The sequence below is a fragment of the Gracilinanus agilis genome, chromosome 4 (genome assembly GCF_016433145.1).
Source record: "Gracilinanus agilis isolate LMUSP501 chromosome 4, AgileGrace, whole genome shotgun sequence".
Lineage (NCBI taxonomy): Eukaryota > Metazoa > Chordata > Mammalia > Didelphimorphia > Didelphidae > Gracilinanus > Gracilinanus agilis.
The window spans coordinates 492,902,647-492,926,699 of record NC_058133.1 but is presented as its reverse complement, the minus strand read 5'-3'; the positions used below and the strand labels follow the sequence as shown (position 1 = coordinate 492,926,699).

General features: G+C 42.4%; 1 protein-coding gene across 2 annotated transcripts in view; it reads right to left on the bottom strand.

Annotated features, from left to right (window-relative positions):
* Nucleotides 1–24,053, bottom strand: part of SPECC1 (sperm antigen with calponin homology and coiled-coil domains 1) — a 191,758-nt gene that overhangs the window by 76,716 nt on the left and 90,989 nt on the right. Inside the window, exons 3-6 of one of the 2 annotated variants that reach the window (XM_044673005.1) lie at nucleotides 23,428–23,635; nucleotides 15,816–15,889; nucleotides 13,461–13,639; nucleotides 909–1,054 (exon numbers count right to left, since the gene is read on the bottom strand). In XM_044673005.1, coding sequence (XP_044528940.1) covers nucleotides 909–1,054; nucleotides 13,461–13,639; nucleotides 15,816–15,889; nucleotides 23,428–23,635 — 607 coding nt within the window. Of the gene's footprint in view, nucleotides 1–908; nucleotides 1,055–4,424; nucleotides 6,051–13,460; nucleotides 13,640–15,815; nucleotides 15,890–23,427; nucleotides 23,636–24,053 lie in introns of those variants that run through there. The other variant, XM_044673006.1, reaches the window with a different exon arrangement.

Genomic DNA, 24,053 nt, shown 5'->3' with positions numbered 1-24,053 from the left:
GAACTGTTGGAGTTAGAATGAAGATGAAAGCATAGGATTTTTCAATTGTTTACTTGGGTTTATATTTTGGGGTTTTGGTTATAAAAATGAACAATATGAAAATATATTTTCAGAAAGAAAGAAAGGAGAGGGAGGGAGGGAGAGAGAGAGAGAAAGGAAGGAAGGAAGGAAGGAAGGAAGAAAGAAAGAAAGAAAGAAAGAAAGAAAGAGAGAAAGAAAAAAGAGAAAGAAAGAAAGAAAGAAAGGAAAGAAGGAAGGAAGGAAGGAAGGAAGGAAGGAAGAAAGAAAGAAAACATCTTTTCTCTTTTCCCATCTTGGTCAATGAAGGAATGATGGTGGCAGGTGATTAGGTCTGTTTTAGTTTGTTTTAGGCTGAGAGAAAAAGGTAGGGTTCACCAGCGCTAACTCAGTGGTAGGAAAGGAAGTAAGTCTGGGGAGCTAAAAGTAGGAAGTATTTATTATTGAAGCCATTTGTTTTCCCCTCTACTTCCAAGGTCTGAATATAGAAAGAGAACAAGTCAGAGCTGGAAGGATCCTTGGAGATGATCTTGACCAACACCTTCATTTTAAAGGGAGGAAGACAGGCCCAAGAAATGAAGGTCACTTGGGTAATTGGGGGCAAGGCCAAGACTAAAAATGAGATCTCCCCATTCCCACTCCAGTGCTCCATCCTGAGCCTATGTTGGGGCACAGACAATCCCTCCTCAAGTCTCTAAACTTAATCTCCAAGCAAAACATCACCAGAGTCTTTTGGTGGAGACAACCAGGCTGCAGATGTCACAAGAGTCACTCTTCCATCTCCTCCGTACGATGGACATGTTTGGTTTGTGTGTGGACAAAGGGGAGAGGGGATGGATGGGGAAGGAGGATGGACAATGCTCCATGTCTGGGACAGAAGGATTCCGTACCTGAGCATCCAAGGTCAAATGACTTGATCAGTGACTTAACAGTAGCTGCTGACTCTGAAGGTGTTGGGGAAGCTCTGCTCACACAGATCCCTTGCCACCGGCTGGGGCCATCCATTTCGGATGAATCTGGCTCTTCATTTACAGATCTGTGTGGAAAAGCAGAACAAGATGAATAAGGAGAGGGATTTAGAAGTTTCTGAAAGAGACAAAGTATGAGAAAACTAGCAGGACTGGGGTGGGAGAGAAGAGTCCTACGTTTCAAGTCATTCCTTCTCTTTGCCAGTTGGATCCATTGCATTAGGAAATATTTTTGGGGCCTATTATCTACTTATAAATAAGATAGCATTTCTCTTGAGAAGTTCCTTGGGCTGACCCTAAAATAGCGATTCTATGTATAGACCTAACCAGCTGTGTCGACCACAATAGCGCTAGACTAAACAAGCCTCTGGGAGGATGCTCTGGGTCTCCAGGTGAGGACCAGTTTCCTGCCTTGTTGCAAGCTTCCTGGCATCTTAGCACCATCTTTGCAGGGGGTCAGCATTACAGAATCACAGACTGTCAGCGCTGGGGCGAGACCTTGGGGATCTTCTCAGCCAGGCTAATTTTTCAGAGAAGATGAAGTTGCTTGCTTAAGGTCACCCAGCTAGGTTGGTGGCAGATCCAAGGCTAGAATCCCGAGTTCTGATCTAGTGTCCCGAGAACCGAACCCGACATAAAAACCCAAAGGGAAAACATCTTGCTCGTTTATGTTGACAAACAGCGTAAAGGCTTAAAATGTGAATGATGTGCTAATACTCCTGACTCAAATTATTCTTATAGCTCCTAATGCTGTATTAGGATTAAATGCAATTCCCCAAGCCTTCTCGTCCTTGAATAACTGAACAGCGTCCAGAACTCTCTAAGCAGTTTTAAAAAAAAAGCAAAAGTAAAATATAGCTCCGCCACAAAAGCACAAACGAAAACCCCTCTATCCTTTGCCTCCTCATCCTCCTTCTGGCCCCAGCTTTGTCTCTGCAATCTACTCACCCTACCAAGAAGTTAACTAGATATTCAGAACAAGGAGGATGTGGGAATAGGAAGGAACCTTAGTAGAAAATATCCAGTCTAACCCCACTCACTCTCATTTTGGAGATGAGGAAAGCAAGTCCACCCAAATGGGGCAAGGAGGTCAACCAGCAGGCTATAGTGATAGTCTAGGTGTGAGGTGATAAGGCTATCTATTAATAATAGAAATAACCCTAAAATTGTACCTTAAAGTTTACAAAGTGTGTGTGTGTGTGTGTGTGTGTGTGTGTGTATCACAAAATGTGTATAAGTGTATATTAATACTCATTGGAATCTTACAATGAACCTGGAAGTTTAGTGCTCCAAGAATAATTCCCATTTTAGAGATGAAGAGGTTAGATGATTGGTCATAGGCCACACAACTAGTATAATATCTGAGGCTGGATTTGAACCCAGATCTTGACTTCGATTCCAGCACTCTGTCCCTTAAGAAACTTCACAGACCATGATGGATTGACTGTGGTCATCTTTCTCTTTGACAAAAAGAAATATAGGAAAGATGGGGAGGAAAGGAAGTAGGGCAAGTCAATCCCAGAAGAGAAGGGAAGATGACTCGTGTTTCTATTTCTGACAATATCCAGGGTGGTCTTTAATGGAACTGGCTACTTGTCTAATTCACTTAGGGTACTTTTATGCCTTTTTGAAATGCAGGCCATCCCTGGAAGGCAGATGGTTTGGGAAATCCATCTTAATTCCATTTTCCAGTAATCCAATAAGAAGTTCTGAGTGTACCCCTCATCCCTGGCATGCTGATGACTTTGTCCAATCTCTTTCAATTATCCAAAATTTGCCATTTGTCTTTGTATCCCTAGTGCTTAACACAATGCCTTGCCCAGAGTAAGAGCTCAGTAAATGCTTGTTGACTCAAATGAATGAATGAATAAAATCTTCCATTGTTTAATAATAATAAAAAAAACCCAACACAACAAAGCAGAAAAATCACTTGGATTTAATTTATGATACCAAAGCTAATGTGATTCCTTCCCATGAAATTGGATAAAATCAAAACTGCTGGGCTTGGCTCTCCACTGGGAATATTTTAGTCCCTTCGCCGTCTGAAGGTACTGCTTGGAAAGGACATTCCAGGAAGACCGTTAGGACAAGACAGATTTATTTTTTAGGGATCAGCAAGGAAGATGTTCTACAAATTTAGGAAACATCGGGTTTTTTTCCTTTAAGGCCAGCCCTTTGGGGTAGGAATGTCCTCTCTAGATTCAGACAGTTACTTGGGGGACTGAGGGATTCACATCTCAAGCCTTCCTGACACTCTCTAATCTCTCTACTACACTGCTTCTAAGGTACACTCTAGGAGATTTAAAATAAAGCACACACCCTGCCGCCCCCAAAGGCAGTAAACCAAGATTTATCCTCACAGAACCACAGAATGAATATCAGAAACTGGAGAGGGCCTTTGTAGAGATCTAGCCCAACCTTTCTATCATCCTCTTCTTAGAGGTGAGAAAACTGAAGTCCCAAAGGGAAAGTGACTTGCCCAAGGTCACACAGCATATAGCACAAACCAGGATGAGAACCCAAGTCTAACGGAATTAAGATACATCAAAGCTTGAAATGAATAATCACAGGGTCAGGGGGGCAGGGAGTGGGGAGATTTATTATATATTTGACAGCACAACTGGATCTTTCGGATTCTCACAATCATAGGACATCAGACGTCATCTAGTTAAACTTAAACCCAGTCCAAAAATCACTCTGGTGATCCCCCAGACAAACACACAAACAAATGCTTGAAGGCCTCCAGTGAGAAGAATCCTCTACTTTCCCCCCCTTCTACTCTGGGCCAGCCAGCCAATTTCTCCTGATAGCGAAGCTATGCTCTGTTCTCTTCCCCTCTTTCTTACAAAAACAAAGGATACTTTATTAAGAGACAGAACTAGAAGCATTCTCTATACAGACAGTATCCCGACGACTTTTGAATTTCAGCTAAAAACGGGGTTTCTGAATTACCTCTTCGATGAAGGCCTGGTTTCCTTTTTTTTTTCCAAAATAAATTAAACACAAACCCAGGGCTTTCTTTCCCTCCCACTCTACCCTTAGCACCTAGAATATAAGAGGTGCTTGATAAACCCTTGTTGATGGACCGATTCTAATTCTCATGAGGAAACTGCCCATCCTCTGTTGTTTGCTATTTCAGCTTCGATCTGAAATGAGTCTGTCATATAACACTCCATAATATTTAAAGAAAACAGGGATCCCCCATCTCGGACACACCTAGTCTCTCCTTTCAAATCTTATTGCTTCTCTTCGACATCCAGCTTGCTAGCAAAGGTAAGGAGAGCCTCTGCCCCAGGCTCCTTCCTTCCTCACACTCTGCTCCCATCACTTTTTTTTTTTAATTAAAAAGATTTGAATGGTCTTCCTTTGAAATGTCAGTTACAGACAAGTGACTAGTGATTAAACAACTGTCCAGAGGCTCTTTGAAACAGGTCCATGTTTATTTATTAGTAGAGTTTTCACATAGAAAAGCCAGTAGCGGATACAGATGGTGCAAGGAGAGCCCAAAGGGCTGTGGGTAGGGGAGCTTGTCCATTCATGTGTCGGGCACCCTCCTTGGCATGCAGTCACTGCTAGGGAGACAGCAAAGCTGCATGACCCAGAACCCACAAGAGGCCAAATCGAGGCAGTTTCTGAAATACATTGTGCAGAGGCACGGGAAGCCTTTCTTCTGATGTCCCAGAGAGATCTTCTAATGATTCTCTACTGACACCAGGCAAAGCCTCCCTGACGGTACACTTGCCCTGAGTGAAGCTACACAGACTTCCACCCTCCCTGACGTTATAGCTGGTGGGCAATTACTCTTGCCCCATGCATTGAATAATTAAATGCTGCAAAAAAAAAAAATTAAAAAGAAAAAAGAAGAAACAAAACCATCCCCACCCCATTTTGTATTGCCTGTTATGTTAACCAGACCCTCAATTTAGGGAGGTTTCTGACTATTGGGATTTGCTGAATTCAATCCAGATCTTTCCAAAGGCACAAACTAACTCTAGGATGTGTCCAGAAAAGTTTCCACCACCTTTATCAGACACCTTGTTCCACTTGGGGGGGGGGGGAGGGCAGACATCGCCACCTAGCGTACGTCCCATTAAAAAAAAGCCCATAGGGGTCCAAGGCAGGTTGGTTCCATCCATCTGGTAGTTGCCTTTGGCTTTCAGTTAATAGAATCAACTGTCTTCCTCTGCTTGCTCAACTACATCCTCTGCTGGTCATCCATTGCTATCAACTCTTCCTTGCATCCATTCTATGATCTACCAGAAAAACCCTTGGGGCTGGAACCATGCTTGGCGCGCTGATACAGGCTACCTCCTCAGGGGTGAAGGAGGAAGTAGGATGAAGAGGATGGACAGCTTTCTGGCTATGTCCAAGTCGAGTCTTCACAGTATGGCTTCATTATTTTGTTTAAAGTGTTGTGACTTCCTAGAATATTCATGTTAAAATGGAAATAGAAAATAAAAAAACACACATACATGCCAAAACAAAACAAAATGAACAAACAAAACCCCAGTCTTGGGCTCTCCACCATGTTGGAATTCCCACGCCGCTTTTCTCTTCCACGAAGACGAGTAATGGAGAACTGAACGAAATTCCAATTCATAAGCTCTTGGCCATTTTGTACTCAGGGTGGTCCTGAGATGTCCTGGAAAGGCTGGGGGTGTTTTGGTGTTCTTCCATGGGCAACCCCAAGCTCTTGAAACTTTTCACTCGTCTTTTGTGTGTGCTAGGGGGATAACGTATCCAGAGAGATTTCTGTTTTCATTTTGAAAAGAAAACCTGTTGCATCTTGGGAGAAAAAGGACTGAAGAAAAAGGATGAAGGATGTTAAGGCTGACCAGGGTGGTGACTCCATCCACAATGGGGTGTAACACAAACAGACTGGATTCCCACGGTGTGAGATGGTGGGAAATTACTTGGGAAATAATTTGGCTCTTTGTAAAGAAATGCTCTTTTCCTATAAAGATTTCCCCCTTCAGGCAGAAGAGGCTGAAGTGTCCAGTCATGGCAAGGGCAGGTCTGTCTTTTTCTTGCTCCGGGATGTGCTAGCTGGCAGAGACCAGGGCACTGTGAAAACAGAAGAAAAAAAATGGGAAGGGGAGGGATGGTAAAGGCATTACACCATGTGAAGAGATCTCAGCTTTACAGCCTCCATGTTGGGATTAGATGGGAAATACCTTATCTGCGGGGGAAAAAACTCACTAAAAGAGAGTCTGGTAGAGGGCTCTTGGGATCCACCTCTCCTCCTCTCTGCTATGTAAACAACGACCAGGTGCCAAAGCCTGGCGCCATCCCACTGGGTCCCCACCAGTGAACAATTAGGTTGGGAGGGCAGATCCACATTGTTAAAAAGTCAAGGTCATCTGAAGTGGAAGAAGCCAATTTAGGCAGTGGCTTACGTAGCCCTCTATTGTCCTGAAGGTCTCGAGGGCCTACAGCAGGGGTTCTTAACCTGGAGTCTGTGAACTTGATTAAAAATTATATGTGTGTGTGTGTATATATATATATATATATATATGTGCGTATGTGTTTATATGGACATAAGCTATAAATATGATATTTATGATATGAAATATTATATTAAAATACATGTTGCAAAGTAAACCAATTATATTGAAATACTTCTATTTATAGATATAAAATTATATATTTACATGTATATGTGGTTAAATGTGCTACATATGTAAATATATAATTCTATTTCAATATAATAGGTTTTCTTTGTAAAAGAAGACATTTTATTTTATAGATTAAAAGACATCATTCTGAGTCTTCAGCAGACTGATTGCTCAAGAGGTCCAATAAGGCAAAGAAAATGAAGAAGCCCAGACCTATGCATTCAGGGCAGGCAAAAGATTTTTTTTTTAAAAGGGAGAGAGAGACCATTTTATCACTTTACTTTAAAATCTCTCAAGAGTACCGAGGAATGCTAGATCTAAAATCCCACTACTGCAGAAATTTGAAATATATGCGTGGACACATTTCTATCTACTGATAGATACACCTATCCATCTATCTACCCATCCATTCATCCATCTATTCATCTATCTGCCTATCTAGCTACCTATCCACCTATCCATTCATTTACCCATCTATCTATTCATTCATCCATCCATCCATCCTTCTATCTACCTCTATCCATTTATCTATCCATCTATCTATCCAGCCATTCATTCACCTATTTACCCATCCATTTACCTACTCATCCATCCAACCATTCATCTATCTATCTACTTATCACCTATCCATCCATCTACTTACCTATCTGTCCATCTTTCTATCCATTCATCCATCCATCCATCCATGCATCCTTCTATCTACCTCTATCCATACATCTATCTATCCAGCCATTCATTCACCTATCTACCCATCCATTTACCTACTCATCCATCCATCTATCTAAGTATCTAAGTATCTATCTAGCTAGCTAGCTAGCTACCCACTTATCACCTATCCATCCATCTACCTACCTATCTATCCATCCATTTAGCTATCTCATCATCTATCTGAAGCAGATCTGAGATTTCATTCATGTAGGGAACATGGTGAGCACTTTAGAGGCTGCATCAGTGATTTCATCAATGTAGGGAACTCCAGGACAAGCTTCCTTGTAATTCCAGAGTCTCAAGGAGTTCTCTGTCAGCTCCTCAAGACAGAGGCTGTTTCAATTTGGTCTCTGTATCCCTGTCACATAGTAAGTGCTTAATAAAGGTCTGTTGAATATCCTCTATGATCTGTGTCAAAGGGAGAGATTAAAATAGGTAATAGATAAGAGAAGGGCTTTGTTCTGGGAAATGAAAGATGTGAAGTTGAGTTTCTACACTCTTCTAAGAGGGAAGAATTTCAGTGATGTGTGTGTGTGTGTGTGTGTGTGTGTGTGTGTGTGTGTAAATATATAAATATCTCAGTGGCTTCTGAGGTGGGGGAAGGGGCCTCCCAGGGGACCTCAACAAGCACTGAACCCTCTCCATTGAGAGTCAGGGTCTGTACTTCAACACCTCATCATCCAAGGTGCCAGGGCTCATGTTCTAGGCAGGTTCAAGAATTTACCTCCATCTTCTCGTCTCCCCTTTTTAAGTGGCGGCAGAAGAGCTGCCGAAAGCTCTGTCAGACACAATAGCTGCAAGAAAGACACAGAATGGGCCCCACATTGGCGCACACAGACCAGACATCGGGGCTTCATACAGACGCAGACGGATGAAGTGGAAGCTTTAGTTTCGGGAGAGTTCATGTGTCACATACTGTCTGCCAGGCTGTGCACTTTAGAAGTGACAATAGAAGGAAATGTATGGGGGAAAAAAAAGAAAGAAAAAAGAAACAGGGATCCATGGGTGGGCCAACCTTCTCATTTTGAATCTCAGACTTTTTTTTTAACTCACTAAAATTGTTAGATTAGATTCAAGCATTGGTTGATTTTGCATAACTTTTATTCTTCCCTTTGTTACAGTTGAGAAGAAGGGCATATTTGGAAATAACCCTGATATTTTTAAAAGGCATCTATAAAACTTTAAAAATATGTATAGCCATAAACAGTAAGCATAAAATCTCGGTAAACACATTTTTAAAAATCTCGATCATAGTGCTAGGAAAACAGCATATGCCTTTAACATGATTACCTTCCCCCTGATACTCTTTCTTAGAGTCAGAGCTGATCTTATCTGATATAAAGATGTATATTTATGAATCCACAAGGGTCTACACTAGGGAAAAAAATGATGCTTGGTCAGTTGTAAAGTGGGAAATACAACTTAAATGCTAGAGTACTTCTGGGTTAGTTAGTCCTTGCTTAAAAAAAACCACCAACAAAAAACCCTTTTTGGTGGCTTATCTGAATTCCACACAAGGATTCTTAGTTCGGGGGCCCATGAACTTGGTTTTTAAAAATATTGTGATGGCTATTTCAATAGAATTGGTTTCCTTGGTAATCTTTTGTGTTTTATTTGATGTGACTTTGAGGACTCTACAAGCTTCATCAAGCTGTCTTGATATACAAACAAGGTTAAGAACCCCTGCTTTCTTATATACGGAAGTATAGTTTCTATATATAGGGCAGTCAGGCCAGAGAGCTGAAGTCAGCACTTTAATGGTTAAAGGAAGGTGGGTTGTTTTTTTTCATTTCTGTGTCTTCTTGCTGTCCAAAAATAGGAGAAAATATAATAGAAAAACTTAATCCCTTTCCTTCCTCCATCTACTCGGAGATACCTGGGCTCTAGAGGATTTGGGGAGGGGGAGGAGTGGCTGGAATCAGCTTAGCAGCTGAAAATTTCTCCCCCACTGTCTAGAAAGCCACCTTAGAGAAAGTGGTTTGGTCAAATGATGGTTTGGAACTCAAAAACCATAACCAGGACAAGTGAGTCAAGTGCTGTGGGAGTTAAGGGGGAGCAGGGCAAGGCACCAGGTCACAGAGGGATGATAACAGACCTTGGGCCACTGGGTCAGTCTCAGAAATCTCCCTGGGTCACACCTGCAGGATGGGAGATTCACAGAACATCTCAACTTCTTATCTTAATCATAATAACTTATTCTTGTAAATTTAGCAATTTACATTGCTAAAAGCTTGCAAATATGGTCAGCAGCGCCCTTGAAATTCAGTCCCAGTTGCCCTATGCTAGTCACAGCTTTGGCAACTTGGGTTTTTTGGGCTACCCTATTTTTTTTTTAAAGCTATTTAGGTCTTGATAACAAATGCTCATTTTCCCCCAGACCCAGAGATTCAAGGAACATCTCTGCCTCACTTTGGTCTCAACTATGTCATCCTGACCCTTCCCAAGGGGGCCCCCTTTGCACAATCAGAAAGGGAATGAGACAGTCAGAGCTTTTTTTTTTTTTTCTGAGGGTGCCTTCCTAGAGGTTCTTACCTTTCTTTCAGAGGCTGTGCTCAGAAGAATTCACCGAGATATTTCCTGCAAGTTTTCTGGCTGAGGCTGAACCAAGAATGATTCCTCATGCCACACTGGACAAAGGCTACAATTCAGGGTTCCAGCCAAGAACTCATTTGGCCAGAGTGAAAATGGTAAAGGAGCTGCCGCAGGGCCCCTGGGGACCATGCTGGGTTTTGCTTGTTACTCCTGTGGTGCATTCAGGAAGAGACCGAGCCATCGTCGGCCTCCAAGGAGCAGCCACCTCTCGGGAGGAGGGCATTGTGCCAAGGGAGCTCGCAATCAGACAGGAAACCATCCCTGGGAGGCATCGTCTGATGATCTGCCAAAGGCGGGGCCAATCAACACAAGGAGAGACGCACAGGGATGCGGGCAGACCCCATCCGAGTTCAGTAGCATGTCGCATTCAAGATTGGGGTACATCCCCGAAACCGGGCTCATGGCTCGGGGGGAGCTTTGGGGACATGAGAATTAGACAGCCTCGGAAGGCCTGTCTTGAACAGTGACCACGAGTCTGAACATTTATTTAGCATGTCCTAAATTCTGTTCCATTTGCATTAAGAGATCTATACTTCGCTATAATTTTAAGGCCTTAGTCATAGATTCCAGCCTGCTTCCTATAGGCTCCAGTACAAATGAAACTCTTAATAGATGATGTTCTGGACTGTCTCTAACCACCAGACCAAGCCATAACCATTTCCTCCAACCATTAGTGTCTTCCTCCTCAAAATTCTCTTGTATTTATTATACATCTGTAAGCATATTCATGGTGTATATGTACACCCATGTAAATTATGTGTATTATATATAAATAACATAAACACATGTATTATATTGTATTATCTATAAATAATATATAAATACGTGTGCTATATGTGTATTCTATATAAGTATAAATGCATGTATTATATAAAAATATAAATAATATAAACATGCATTTTATGTATATTATATAGGAATAAAATAAAAACAAGATAATATGTAAATATGTGTTATATGTGTATTCTATATAAATATAAATAATATAAAATAAACACATATATTATGTGTTTTATATAAATAATATATAAATACATGTGCTATATGTGTATTCTCTCTCTATACAAATGCATGTATTATATAAGTAAAAATATAAATATAAACATGCATTTATGTATATTATATAGGAATAAAAATAAAAACAAAATATGTAAATACATGTGTTATATGTGTATTCTATATAAATATAAATAATACAAACACATGTACTATATAAATAAAATATAAATAACATACAAATACATGTTATATATGTGTATTCTATATAAATATAAACACATGTATTGTGTATTATATAAATTATATGTATACACATAAAATACATGTGCTATATGTTCGTTCTATATAAACATTTATATAACTATAAACATTTTTATGTATATTATATAGGAATAAAAGTAAAAATAATATATAAATACATGTGCTATATGTGTATTCTACATAAATATAAATAATATAAACCTGTATATGTGTTATAAATATATAAATAAAAATATAAACAACATAAACACATGTATGTTCCTTGAGGGCAGATTGTTTCATTTTGGTCTCTGTATATCCCCAGCATCTATGCCTAACACATAGTAGGCGATTCATAATTGCTTGTTGAGTTTTTTTTTTTAATCCTTACTTTGTCTTAGAATTAATACTAAGTTTCAGACCCAAGGCAGAAGGCTGGTAAGGGCTAGTCAACTGGGATGCAGTGATTTGCCCAGGGTCATACAGCTAAGACTGATGGAGAATTATTGGGCATTAGAAATTAGGTCTTTGGGTTCTAGTTTAAAAACAGAGTGGGGAAGCAAGACGGACAGACAAATAAACAGAGAGGCAGACATATAAAAGCCAACAAATAGAAGGCCCATAATTAACAGCATTCCTCATTTGTCAGAAGGATAAAATCTGGCTCTTTCTCCCTTGACTTTCTTCGCAGGAGATGGAAGCTAATGCTTAAGGAATGACTCTGAAATCATGAGGATGGTTTTAGAAAATAGAAATTTCAAAAGAGTGGAAGATCCTTGAGGGCAGGGCTTTTCATCTTTGTATCCCCTGATGCATGGCCAATAACAGGTGCTCAATAAGTGTGGGGCCAGTACCATGCTTTTTCATTCCTTCATCTCATCTTAATCCTTCTCCAGAATAAATATACTCAACCCTGGAGTTGGAAAACAGGGACAATGAAGGGCTCATGAACTTAGACCTTTGAGGGCTGTGATTCCACTCTCTAAAGCCTCCAAAAGTCACAAAAACGGGCATCTGAAATCATAAGATCATGGCTGGGAAGGACCTCAGAGACCATTTAGTCCAATCCCCTCATTTGTCAGAAAAGGAAATCGAGGCTCAAGGTCATAAAAGTTGTGTCAAAAGTAGGATTTGAACCGTTTGTCAGATTCTTCACTGTTCTATTATTGTCTCTCAAATTAGTTCCCTGGTGAACTCTACCAAATTCTGCAGCCCGTTTTCCAGGTCAAATGACTGCCACACATCAAACCTTGAAAGAGAAACGACTCCAAAGAATTTCCTGAAATCAAGCATCCCACAGTATGAACATTTATTCCTGACCGTAAGGAGAAAAACTTTTGAGATTTTATTAATCCCATGGTAAGTGCAAAATAATGTTTAAAAGCTTTATTTTTGAACACAAGCATCAATGTTCGTCTCCTCTCCGGAACCATTTAAAGCTGCCTCATTCTCAAGTAGGTGGAAGAGTTTTATGGGATGGAGTAGGCTGAGTTTCTCCTGCTCAAAGACATGAGGGGGAACCAGGTCAAGCCCTGGCTAAGATCACTCCTTAAGTCATCATTTCCTTGATTTCTAAATAATGATTTCTTCCCCTCAAGCGGTCTCCTGGTGAGGAACTCCCTACACTAATGCAAACTGGTACCTTTTCTGAACTTAAGTCTTAAGAGAGCTGCCCAGGGCACTTTGGGGTGAAATAATTTGCCCCCATCAGATCATATAGTCAGAGGTGGGAAGTGACCCCGGGTCTCTCCTGGCTCCAAGGCTAGCTATTTAGCAACTATGCCAAATATTTTTATAAACAATGAATTTCTCTCATGGTCTTCCTTTGCACTTTTCACGGAATAGGCCATTTTAAGAGGCCTTCTATGAATTTATCTGGGTGGCTCTAGAAACTGAGCCTGACAAATGCCCTGCCTGAGAATCATCACACATTTCCCTGCCAGAAAATGGCACTCCTGATTACTAAAAAAAGTATCCTCTCTCTAGGATCATGGGGAGTACCAAGATGGAAGGAAGACCATGAGCATTATGCCTATCCTCCATCATAAGCTTTTGATAGGTCTTTGCTAGGTCCCTTGAGGGTGCTTTCCTGACCAGAGGCTGCTGCGGTGCCCTTGGCCAGGCAAGGGATCCCCAGAACACTCCTGATCTAGTCCCTGGGAGGCCGGTGCAGGGATCCCCAGAAAGAGACAGAAAACATGTTATACACAGAGCAACATATAACCTCTCAAGCCACATGCACGTCTGCGAGGCTGGCCACGAAGCCTTGTCTGCATGCGTGTTAGTGCTCACGGAGTCAGAGCCCTGGACACGGACCAACCTGCTGTTGCCCTGAACGGCCCCCAATTCTTTCTGGAGCTTGGCGTTCTTCTCTTCTTCCTCCAGTAACTTCCGCTTGACTGTACGAAGCTCCTGTTGGGCCTCACACTTGATATCATTGGCCACCACCACTGCGGTCTGAAGGTCAGCTTGGAATCGCCTCCATTCTTCCGTTTCCTCCTGCAAGCGGCAGAGGAGAGAGATGGGAGAGTCGGGGACTTGCTCGGTGGGAAACCCACCTGAGGTTCTAGATCACACATATCATCAATCTAGAGTCGGAAGGGGATGTCAGAGGCCATCTAGCCCAAACCCATTTTGTTCATTTGACAGGGAAGGAAACTGAGCCCTAGATATTGAAGTGACTTCATGGTTCCAGAGCCAGAAGAGACCTCAAAGGGCATCCAGTCTACACACTTTATTTTTTTGTACCTCAGGAACCGGAAGCAGCAGAAATTACTTGCCTCAGAGGTCACCCAGGAGTAGGAATGCCCTGGCTTCAGAGGCAATTACAGGAGGATTACACACTGACACAAGAGCAGAAAAGAATATTGGACCTGGAGCCAGAATCTCAGGGTCCAAATCCTAATGTTGACATAAAAATGACACATCCTGGATTTGAAATTGGGAGCCCTAAATTCAAAACCTCCTACCTGATACTTGTTTGCTTTATGCTCTCGGGTGATTTACTTAATTCCTAGGATCTCCCATGGTAGCAGGAGAGGGGAGGGTTCATCTAGACGGCCTTGGACCCTTCCAACTCTGCACCTATGACTTGTGTGACCTGAGACAAGATCACTTAACTTCAGAATCTCCGTATAATGGGGAGCCTGGGATAGCTGACCTCTGGGGCCCCTTCCTACGATCAATCTGTAACCTTATATAATAATCCTGTTACTCGCCAATACTATAAAAAGCAAGGCTTTTTACCTTTGGACCAAAATTACTTGGACTATTTTTTGAGCCTGCTCTTTAAAGAGTCTGTTCCAAGTAAGGGCTAGGAAACTGGAGGCAAGTGACTTGCCCAGGGAACCATGGGAAAACATTCTAAATTAATTAATAAAAAAAAAAGAAATGCCTTCTTGGTCATGTAATTACAATGTAATTATAATGGATGATGCTCTATAATTACGGTTACTCTTTCTTGGTCCTAGAGAAGAGATAAAAAATGTATCCCTTCCTTTTTTCTTTTCTTTTCTTTTCTTTTCTTTTCTTTTTCTTTTCTTTTCTTTTTTTTTTTTTTTTTTTGCAGAGTGAGGAACCTGGCATATGCTGTTAGCCTATGCTGCCTTTTTCCTTTTAATATTCTTTGCTCCGAGAGACGGCTAGCTGGGCAGGGGAACGTGAGAAAGAGGGAGATACGAAAGCAAAACCCATCAACAGACATTTTAAAAAACAAACCTCCACCCTCAAAGGAAACGGATTGGAAGAAGAAATTAGCCTTCACCAAACAAGGCTGAGCCAAGCCCCTCCTCGATGTGCCTGCAGAGACCCTCCTCATCCTCATGCAGAAACTGGTAAAAGCTAAGCGTGGAGGCACCCAGCTCCCAGCCTAGCCATGCAGGCTCCCACAGGCAATAGCAGCCTAACTTGGGCTAATTCTATTTAGGTTTTCTGTTTGAGCAATTATTAAGTGTCTACTGCCTACAAAGCATTAGTGTGTGGGGGAGATGATAAGTGAGGTAGAGTCAAAGGGCATGGATTCCAGTCTTACCTCAGACATTTATAACCTGAGCAATCTTAAGCAAGTAATTTGATGGGTAGTAGTTGTTGATTTAAGGGCAGCCAGGTGGCGCCATAGTGTACAGAATGCTGGGTCTGGAGTCGGGAAGACCGAAGTTTAAAACGGCCCTCAGATGCTTACTAGCTGTGTGACTGCTATGTGAGTCACTTAACCCTATCTGCCTCAGTTTCCTTATCTTAGTGAGGTGGAGGAGGAAATGACAAACCCACTCTAGGATCTCTGCCAAAAAATCCCCAAACCCTGTCTGCCTCAGTTTCCTCATCTTAAGATGAGCTGGAGAAGGACATGGCCAACCACCTCAGATCTCTGCCTAGAAAACCCCACATGGGGTCACAGAGAATCTGCCAAGCCTGAAAATGACTTGTCCAGAGTCACACAAGTAGTTAAGTGTCAGAGGCAGGACTTGAACTCAGAGCTGCCTAGCTATTATCCACTATTGTCTCCCTACTAGGAGAAAGGGAAAGATAAAGAGAGGAAAGAAGCAATTTAAAGATACTCTTTGAATCCAACACTTAGGATGACTCAAGGTAAACCTAGTACATTTATCCCACACCCTAGTACGAGTTCCACAGGGCAAATAAGGGATGAATGTCCCATGCTTGTAGTCCTCCTGACCTTTATCTGTTTTGTCAGGGTCTTCAGCTGCTGCTCCAGTTCCAGTTTCTGTTCCTCAAGTTTTATCACATTACCTAGAGAAGATAGAGCTGTTAGAGAGGTGGGAAGACCCATCAGGCTGCAAAGAAGCATCGTGACATTCATCAATCCATCCTTCCTTCCTCTCTCTCTGTCTCTGCCTCTGCTTCTGTCTGTCTGCCTCTGTCTCTGTCTCTGTCTCTCTCCTCAAGTTTCATCTCATTACCTAGAGAAGATGGAGCTATTAGAGAGGTGAGAAGACCAATCAGATTATAAAGAAGCATCATGACATCCATCCATCCATCCATCCATCCATCTATCCATCTATCCATCCATCCATCCATCCATCCATCCATCCATCCATCCATCCATCCATCCATCCAACCTTCCGCTCTGTCTCTGTGTCTTTGTATCTGTCTCTGTCTCTCTCTCAAGCTTCATCACATTATCTAGAGAAGATGGAGCTATTAGAGGTGAGAAGACCAATCAAGCTGCAAAGAAGCATCATGACATCCATACATCCATCCATTCATCCATCCATCCATTCATCCTCTCTCTCTCTCCCCCACCCCCCAACTCCCTTTACTCTGTCTTAGAATCAATACTAAGTATCATTTCCAAAGACTGGCAAAAACTAGACACTTGAGGTCGTGACTTGTCCAAGGTTAAACAACTGGGAAGTGTCTGAGCCCAAATTTGAACCCAAGTCCTCCTGTCTCCAGACCTGGCATTCTACCCATTGTGCTACCTAACTGTCCCATGAGACATTCCTGATTTTAGACACTCCAAATGCCTAATGATGTCAACTCAAATTTTCACCACTCTACAATATTAGTTTTTGTTTTTTTGATGGAGGGGAAGAAGATGGTACGGCCCTAAGGAATGGGGAGAATAGAAGGGTCAGATACTCCTATGAGGATTATTCATTTGGGCTAGGACCCTGGCGTTAAGAAGAACTGTCTCATCTCTGGACAAATACCGACTCCCTGTGACCTTCTTGGTGTTCCAGGAAGCACCCTAAAAGTCACTGGTGGGTGCTGATGTGAGCTGACAAAGGGGGCTTTCTGTTCCTAGCTTGGAGTCCCCTACAATAATAGTGCCAAACTCAAATAGCAATGGGGCCATATATTGACTTAGAAAACAGCATATTAGCATTCTCTATGCTCTATTATATTTGTAACTATTTTGTTAACTATTTCTTCATTATACTTTATTATTTGGGGCTGCATTTGAGAGTGCCTAGTCTGGAGTTTGAAATTTCTGATGCCAGCAAAATTAATATCTGGCCCCCCCCAAATATTATTTTGGAGATCGTTGTATGTGAACAAGTCATCTTTCCTGGTAGAACGTAAGCTTCTTGAGGACAGAGGCTATATCACTTTTGTCTTTGTACCTCTGGTGCCTAGACAGTATATAGAAAATGTCTAATAAATGTTTGCTGATTGATTGATTCTCGCTTCTTTGCCCATCAGCTCGGGGGGGGGGGAGTATCCATAAGGTTTGGCTGCCACAGATAGCTTCTTCTCAAGACCCCCATGGAACCGCACACCGTGGTTCTTTACTAGAACGTTCCACACTGGATCCTTCTAGTTCCCCTCTTACAGAATGGGAATCCCCAGCATCAACCTTCTTGTGACATCAGAGATGGGACAACAATCATTCGTTCGTTCCTGAGAACTCCCGATGCCCTCTAGACCCCGCTCCTCCCACGACGCTGAGCCACCCAGGTACCAATGGAAGCATGGAAGTTCCTGGATAGTCCAAGCCACAAAGGAGCATCCTTCCTCCTGCTGCGCCCAAGGTCCTTGTCCCTGCCTTTGGTTAGCCTTGCTTGCCTCTTTCCTTGGCTGCTAGGTATCTCAGGTTAGATGCCTTCTCTTTAAATTGTGTTTGCCAGGAGGAAGCTGGGTGGTTCAGTGGATTGAGAGCCAGCCCCAAGGCCAGGAGGTCCCTACGATAGTAGTGCCAAACTCAAATAGCAACGGGGCCATATATTGGCTTAGAAAATAGCATTCTCTATGTTCTATGGCACTTTCCTTAGGAAAAGAAGAGTGAGGTTTATTGTGGATGGCTCCTTAAGGGACCAGGGACTCAGAAAGATGCCCAGAGAAGAGCACTGCCATTCAGACCCATGCCGAGACTCTGGCTTCCAGCGTCTGGTCCTTCCAGGGGCATCTATGGCCGGCCAATTGCATCTTCTCATGGGAGGCTTCAGAGGTTTCCATGGTTAAGATCTGGAGAGACCCTGGAACCCAGATACGAGGGGGATGTGGATGACTACCGAGTGGATGTTTTCTGAGTTTGGCCTCCTCTTTGAAGGCAAAATTGGTGGTCCACTCTGAATTTCAGACTATCGATCTCCCCCTTACTAGTTTCTATAATCACTTTGCTTGTCCAGGTGACTCTAGGATATGGGGTGGGGGATTTTTTTCTATGGAGATCGAGAGGATAGAGCATGATAAAACTTTCCCTTTTGACAGGAAACAATAACAGGTGATTTATAGCTGACATTTACAGGCAGCTAGGTCGTGCAGTGGATGAGTCAAGGAAGTCCTCGGTTCATATCCAACCTTGGACAATTACTAGCTGTTCGACTCTGGGAAAATCACTTCACCCAGTTTGCCTCAGTTTCTTCATCTTTCAAATTAGCTAGAGAAGACAAGAATTGGATTTCGTGATCTCTAAGGTCCCTTCCAACACTAACTCTATGAAGTTATGATCTTGGCCTCATCTGCTGAGAGGAACATGTTTATTCTGACAGGCTTCCCAAATTAGAAATTAGTGGCATCAGGAATTATTGATACAGGGACCGGGCAGATAAATAAGCAGCCCTACAAGATGAAATAAACTGTCCATGGGCGTCTGACTGTTTTCTGGGTCCTCAGGAGACGGCCGGCTCTGAATGGCACATAAGAATTTGGAATCAATGATAAGGGACCCTTAAAGAGAAATAATTTTAGTGATGCAGCCCCCAAAGGTGATGGAACTTTTTTTTTCCCCCTTGATGGAAAGATGGATCACAGTTCTGTCTATTGAGCCTCTTGACGGTGAAGGATATAAATGGTAAGTCTAGAAGAAATTGTGCCCAATACAATGGTGTTCCTCTAGGGATAAGTGGTGCAGGCACCCCCAATTCCAAGGGGGATGGTGAGAGATGCTGCTGACTGACGTTGGGATCTCAGTGGGTGCCAAGGACGGAAGCCTGCTTCTGGGGACCAGGTTTAAATAACTTCAAAGGATCCTTTGTGGCCACGTGTCCAAAGACGAGAAGTTGTTTGTCCTTTGTTCTGAACATGTTGTCTTGACTTTCTTCTGAACTGGATTAAAGTGAGGCAGAACTACCCAAGTCACCGGCCTCACTCACTCTTCTACAGACATCCAGGTCTGGTGACAAGACCAAGGTCTGGATGACTGGCGATGGCCCGAGACGCAATAGATGACCTTGGTGTCAAGCTCCGGGCACTCCATAGTGCCTGCCTCAGCCACCTTCAAGGTCAATGAACAGTAAGGGGGAGATGGATGAGAATAGGGTGCCAAAGACTTTTCCCCCCTAAAATTTGCTGAACTCGGCCCTCAATGTTTTTTCTAACCCTCTTTTCTAGCCCTTTGCAATCAATTCAAGAAGAGAGAATGACGAATTTTAGCTTAGGAATATTATTTGAATGGTGGCAACTCATCTTGTTTTGGGGATTTATGTATTTCCAGTCTTCCAGCTATTGAGAGGCAGCTGTGGCCAAAGATCTAGAACTGATTTCGGAGCCATGAAGGTCTGAGTTTAAGTCCTACCTTGGACATACTTGCTGGGTGACCCTGCCTAAGTCACTGAACCCCTCAGTGCTCTGGGTAATTCTGTAAGGTTTAGGTCCCAAAGAAGGCATCATCTGCATTAGGAGAGGAAGTTCCTTCACCAGGGAGTTCTCTACCAGTGAAATCACATCCAGCTGCTGTTTCGTGGTTATGTTTAACTTGGCCCCATTGGTGCAGGGGCCTCTGGGCCCAGGTGTAGTTTCTTTTTTAACATTGCCCTAAAGGTAATTGGGTCTTGCCTGTCTGTTTGTACATAACTATCTCTGCCTGATCAGAGTTCCTCAGGCCAGACACAACCACCTGCCATGGGGCATATGGAAAAAAAAAAAGACCCACAAAAACCTCTTTCCATAGACTCAGTCATCACAGATGGTTTCTGTCCTAGCTGTGTCCCTTCCTTGGCACCTTGGGAATCTTTCATGCTGGACTTCCTAAGCCAGTCTCCAGCATCTCCTCACCTGTGACACCCCATCAGATGTGCCTTTGCCAGAACCTCCATACAAAATCCACAGCCCCAACCTGAATCATCAAGCTGTCTTCAGCTAAGAATGCTAGAGGAACTCGACCATCCTATTCAATGACCGAGTGGCTAGTTCCTCAGAGAACTGTTGCTGATTGCCTGATCTTTACTAGCCCTGGCCATGGCCCTTGCTTTCCACCCCCTACTTCCCAATTAAGTTATCCTTGTTTTAAAGTTGTTTTTTTAATTTAAAGAAGTTTGGTTTTTATTCAAAATAATAACTATATCTCCTACTTATTAAACTGAGGTGTCTCTGGTTGTGAGTTCCCCATCACTGAAGAAACAATTTCTCCATCATTATAATGGGCTCATACTTGGAAGCTACTCTGGGCCACAACACCTGTTAGTCAAAAGAACCCTCCTTGGTCCTGGAGTCTGAAGATCTAGATTCAAATTCTGCCTCTGATTTAGCAATCCTGCACTTCCATTTGCCCATCAAGGACACACAAAGGTCCCTTCTAGCTCTAGCGTCAGTCACCGTTGTGTTTATAGTTATTATTACTGTTTGTTGTTAGGCAGCCAATTGCCATAGCCGACCTTAGTTCAAATTTAGGTGGCCCTGGGCAAGTCATTTAATTTCTGTCTGCTGCCTCAGTGACCTCATCTGTAAAATGGAGACAACAATAACATCTACCTCCTAGAGCTGTTGAGAAGATCAAATGAGATCTTTGTAAAATGCTTTGCAAACCTTAAAATGTGATATTATCTGTTAGCTACAATAATGATGAGGATAATTATTGATTATTATATTACTATATGTATTGTAATATATGATAAGCATCATCATCATCATTATGATTTCAGTGACCTCCCACCATTTTTGGCTCCAGGTCTGGCATGTTTCATCCCACAAATGAGACAGCTGGCTGCACCATTTGAGGCTCACTAGAAGTCCACCACTGCTTTGATGCCCTGGCTTCCATCTTCTCAGTTCCACAAAGCCAGATCCGCCTTCCTGCTGCATTTTTCTACTCGTAACCATTGGCTATACCAGGTCTCAGCTCTGCATACTGCCCGTCAATGCCTTTGAGCATGCATTGGCCATCTCCGGTACAGGGGGATACGTGGCCGCCTCATTCTTTTCTTTGGCTCTCTGGACACAGAACTATGGTTTGGAAGTGAACCTGGATGCAAGCTTTTTGGACGTTCTGTACCATCATCAAGTCCTGTTGAAGCAACTTGGGCAACTCTATTTCAGAGAGCCTGTGAGAAAGGGATAAGATCCCAGACATCAAACACGAAGGCCAAACCAGATTCAGGTGTAATTGGGAAATATTTAACAAAATAAATACAAATACAATCGAATATAAATAATGTTAATATATGGTTTTCTAAGTCAATATGAGGCCCAGAGGGATCCATTTCTATTTGAGTCGACACTGATTAGACCATTAACGGGCACCATTAATGCTGACACCATGGTAGCCGCGGAGTCAGTCTTCACATGTTGGTGATATTTTTTAGGCAATTAGAAACATTCAGTACAATCAGGAAACTTGGGAATCCTTAGGCCTTCTCCCAATTTTATTGATAAGGAAACTGAAGAAATAATCATTTAGTTTCCAAGGGCAAAACCAAAATTAATAAGTGGATTCCCAGTAATTTGGGGAATTGCTCGACATTATCCTAATAATTAAGGGTAAAATGTAGCCTGTATGCAATAGTCATCTTTGGGACTGAGGCAAGAATTAGAATTAATGAGTAGATTCCTAGTAGACTTGGGAACCCCTAGGTCCAATTTTTTTTTTTTTACCAAAGAGAACAGAACTTAATCAAAATTAACAAGTAGATTCCCTGAAGGGCATTCAATGCTTCTGTGTATGAGTTTTTCCACCACAAAGATAAGACTTATTTCATGTGTCAAGCTGGAGGACCTATTTATATTTAGAACAAGGTGGAATGGGTCTAGCTAGATAGCTAGGTGAAGTACATGATTTAGGAGACAGGAAGACCCGAGTTCAAATCCAACATCAAATACCTATTAGCTGTGTGACCTTGGATAAGTCTTTGAACCTTTATCTCAATTTCCTCTTCTGTAAAATGGGAATCATAATAATATTTCCTTCTCAGAACTGTTGTAAAGATCAAATTAAATATTTGTAAAGTGCTTTTCAAACTTATATAATGAATATTTAATATTTAGAGCCAGCTAAATGCAAGCTATTATTATATTCCAGTCTCCCTTCTTATCTCCTTCCCCAATATCAAGGTAAATTACTGGCTTCCTCTTTGACCACTAGGGTACCTGAGGTTTGCGGAGCACGGTACTGCTGCCTTGGCCATAATGCCTTGCCTACCCAGTGGTTGATGTTCCGGGCAATCTAATTGCTCAGGTCATTTAGTAGTGAGACCTCTCCTATTGCCCATGGGATAGTTCCTTAAATTGTTCTTCCTCTAGGGACCAAATGGCATACTCGGCTCCTACTATCAGTCAATCAGTCAAGCAATGAATCAAGTTCAGAAGATTATAACTTTAGAGATGGAAGGGAATCGAGAGGGCACTGAATTCAACCTCCTCATTTTACAGAAAAGACAACTGAGTCCACCTAAGGAGGTGAACTTCCTTGAAGCTCAAGGTCCCATAGGTACCAAGTAGGATCCTAGACTTAGAGCCAGCTGGTGTCTTGGCAACCACCTGGTCTCACCACTTCATTTATAGATTAGGAATCTGATGCCCATATATGTCTCGTACATAACCTATTTATTTACATGTTGTTTCCCCCAATTAGAATATAAACTTCTTGAGGGCAGGTGTTTTGCGTTTGGACGTCCTCTGCCTAGCACAGAGATGTCAAAGAGGTAGTGCTTAATAAGTGCCAGATTCTGAAGATACCTTCCATCTACTCTGTATCCATCTTGTATGTATACAATTTCTGCATGCCGTTTCCCCTCCTTAGACTGTGAGCTCTTTGAAGTCAGGGACCCTCTCTCTTTTGCCCTTTTTTCTATCCCCAGTGCCTGGCACAGAGTAAGTGACTAATAATAAATGCTTTTTGACTGACTAACAGACAGCAACACTGGCACTGCCTAGTCTCAAGAAGGGAGAGAAGGGCGGGTACAAACCCAAAAGCATGACGATGGCAGCATTGGGCTTTGTCGTTATCACTGTGAGTGATTCTTGTAAAGAAGTTACAATGACTTGGATAGAGTAACAGAATTTCAAGCTGAAAATATTTCATCTCTTCCATACTCTCCTGTTGCTAACAATTTCAGCGTAGGCTCCTGTCCACTCTTCCCTTTGTAGTGGGGCTCTTTGGTGTCACTTACTTTCAAGTTCACTTATTAGCTGGTTATTGTGCAATTTAACCGCTCGGTGCTGCTCCACCTGGTCTTCAAGCTCAAAGATGGTCTCCTTCATGTCCTTGATCTCGGCGTCACTCTCTGAGGCTTTCTCTTGAAACTGCAGACTGGTCTGATTCAGCTGTTCTGACTGTTGGTCGCATATCTCTTTTAGATAACCACATTCCTTCTCCACCTAGAATAAAAGGTGTTTTATTATTATTATTTATTATTGTTAATTCTCAAAGGCAAAAAGTTCTCAGATACCCCTCCAAGAAAGACACAACAAGAAAGGAGGCAGAAAAGCAGTCAGAGAGGTAGGAGAGCTTCCAGGGAAGAACAGTTCCAGAAGGAAGAGATCATGACAAGCATCTGGTGCTGCAGAAAAATCAAAGAAGACGAAGACCCAGAAAGGGTCATCCTTTCCGATAGTTAGGAAGGGACAAGAAAGCAATCTTGAGCCAGTGGTGGTAAGAAGCCAGATGATTGTAGGGAGTGGAAGGTGCCGAGGAATCACGAGAAAATAAAGCAAAAGGAGCAGACTAAATCTATAAGAGCTGGGTGACAAAAAAGACAGTAGGCTGAGGAGGGGGAAGGGAAGGGCTAATTTTAGG